This window comes from Arachis ipaensis, chromosome B02 (genome assembly GCF_000816755.2).
Source record: "Arachis ipaensis cultivar K30076 chromosome B02, Araip1.1, whole genome shotgun sequence".
NCBI classification, from domain to species: Eukaryota; Viridiplantae; Streptophyta; class Magnoliopsida; order Fabales; family Fabaceae; genus Arachis; species Arachis ipaensis.
In genome coordinates this window covers 32,739,148-32,741,881 of record NC_029786.2, presented here as the reverse complement: position 1 = coordinate 32,741,881, position 2,734 = coordinate 32,739,148, and the positions used below count along the sequence as shown (strand labels likewise).

The window sequence follows — 2,734 nt, the reverse complement described above, 5'->3', positions numbered from 1 at the left end:
TGTTATTATTGACATTGACCAATTAACGTAAAAGTGACATATGACATAATTAATATTTTAATTAAAAAGTTTGATTTGTACTTTATTAGTTTAAATGTTAAGTTAATTCTATTAAATTTTTTATTTTTATCGTATGTAATTTTCTGATTTAATAATATAAAATTAGAAACTAAGGGAGGACCACTAGAAAAATGTCACCATTTTGGAAGGATAGAAATGTGTTTCGGCCCGACCCGGCTGGGTTGTTATCCAATCGGACCCGATTAGCTGATTTGGCAGACCCCGCGACCGGATTGCGACTCGGGATACCTACCTCCTGGCAGTCAGCTGTGTGATAGCTGGGAAAGGAAGCTTTCAGGAAAGGGACCTCTCCTGTGGGACCCGCCCTACTGACAGGGTATATATGGGGAGGGTCCTACCCCTCCCCCGAGGTACGTCATTACCTCCCTTACTCTCACTGCCATCTATATCATTTCTGACTTAAACGTCGGAGTGTCATTGCAGGTGGCTCCCCCTACATCATAGCAACTCGGGAGGTCGTCTGTCCGCATATCCTGCTCACCAGACTCAGATCCAGGCCGATTCCCACCTTCTCACTCAAAGAATGTCTCCGACCCGTCTGGCACACGAAGTCCCGAACATTGGCGCCGTCTATGGGACTGGCCTGAATGGACTTTTTGTTGGGTCCTGTGGAGGCAGACGACAGAGCCGAACCACGCGGAGGAGAAATGGCACCCCGGAGCGGTAGGATAGCCTCTGCGGCTTCCCCGCGAACGTACAAGGTCCCCCCCGCGATGACCCGAGTTACCCTCGCGCTCTCAAGAGAGGCACCCCTTTGAAGGAACAGGCAGCGACAGCGCCAGAATAATACAGGAGTTGCAACATAGGGTGCAGAACTTGGAATGCGAGCTGGCAAGCCGAGAGCCCTACCAACCAGATCCTAGACAAGATCGCTCCCGATCTCCTCAAAGAAGAGGGAGAAGTCCCCGAAGAAGTCGTTCTAGACACACACCGAGCCCCCGATCAGAATCGAAAAGTCAAGGGGAAAGCAGGGAGGTGCCAAGAAGATGGCGAGACCCCCTTATTTACACCCGACCACCGACAAGACAAACTACGGAGGGGAACCGAGAAGACAGCAGAGAAAGAACAAGGAGAACGTGACGTCCCATAATCATGGGGGCAACCCCTTTCCATCATTCTATCCTCGAGGTCCGGCTACCAAAGCACTTCGATAAGCCAACAGACATGAGGTACGATGGGACCCAAGACCCCCAAGAGCATCTAACAGCCTTCGAGGCCAGGATGAACTTGGAAGGGGTGGGCGATGAAGTGAGATGTCGCGCCTTCCCCTTCACCCTAGCGGGACCGGTAATACGTTGGTTCAATGCCCTCCCCCAAGGCTCCGTGACGACCTTTGCGAATATCACCCTCGCCTTCCTAGCTCAGTTTACCACACGTATTGCTAAAGCGAAGCACCCAATCAACTTACTCGGAATGACACAAAGAAGCGGCGAACCGACCAGGAAGTACCTGGATAGGTTCAGTGACGAGTGCTTGGAGATTGATGGCCTAACTGACTCGGTGTCCAGCTTGTGCTTGACGAACGGGTTGCTAAACGAGGATTTTAGAAAACGCCTTACCACCAAGCCCGTGTGGACAATGCAAGAAATCTAAAACGTGGCTAGGGAATATATCAATGATGAAGAGGTTAGCCAGGTCATGGCAGCCAACAAGTGGCAGCCCCCCTACAACCACGCTCGTCAGCCCGGTAACGGGGAAAGGCCTAGGGAGCACTCCAAGGACGGAGCTCCGGCGAAAACCTTCAAGCCGTTCCCCCGGGTAGGGAAGTTTACCAACTACACCCCCTGGCAGCCCCAATTGTTGAAGTCTATCAGCAGATCACCGATAAAGGCATCCTGTTGAAGCCCCGACAGCTCAAGGATAGGACGGGAGGGAACAAAAACCTCTATTGCGACTACCACAAGGGCTATGGCCACAAGACCCAAGATTGTTTCGACCTGAAAGATGCTCTGGAGCAGGCGATTCGGGAAGGCAAGTTGTCAGAATTCTCTCACCTCATAAGAGAACCTCGGAGGCGGGATCGCGGTCGATCTGGCGACGACAAGAACTGCGCTGTGAGACAGAGGCAAGAACCCGAGGAGGACAATGAACGCGGCTTGACGATCGTGAATGTTGTGGTCGGGAGAGACGTGGCTCCTAGGTTAAAGTCGGCATGCAGGAAGGACACCAATGTCTTGGCAGTATCATCATCTAACCCCGCGCCTCCCCCCAGGAGATTTCAGCCAATAGCATTCGGTCCAGAAGACCAATGGTTTGACGACTTAACGGAAAACCCTTCAATGGTGATCACAGCAAGAGTGGGGACTGGTTTGGTCAGGCGAATCCTCGTGGACACCGGGGCCGATTCGAACATCCTATTTCGTAACGTTTTTTATGCTCTAGATCTCCGGGACTCTGACATAAGGACCCACCAGCACGATGTGGTTGGCTTGGGTGACAACTTTATTAAGCCTGATGGGATAGTCTCCCTACCGATCTCAATAGGAGGAGGCCGAGAGAAAAGGCCGGTAATGGCGGAGTTCATTATTTTAATGGACTCTACGGCCTACAACATCATCTTGGGTAGGAAAACCATCAATGAGTTTGGAGCAGTAATTTGTACTAAGCTACTGGTGATGAAGTTTGTTGCTGATAATGGTCAATTGGATCTATC

General features: G+C 51.0%; 1 protein-coding gene across 1 annotated transcript; it reads left to right on the top strand.

Moving 5' to 3' along the window:
• LOC107627149 lies at positions 1,174-1,674 on the top strand. The gene has a single exon (XM_016330008.1). The coding sequence runs from the start codon at positions 1,174-1,176 to the stop codon at positions 1,672-1,674; it is 501 nt and encodes a 166-aa protein (XP_016185494.1).

Excerpts from the sequence above, each read along its gene's own strand:
- LOC107627149 (XM_016330008.1), top strand. The coding sequence starts at position 1,174 with ATGGGGGCAACCCCTTTCCATCATTCTATCCTCGAGGTCCGGCTACCA.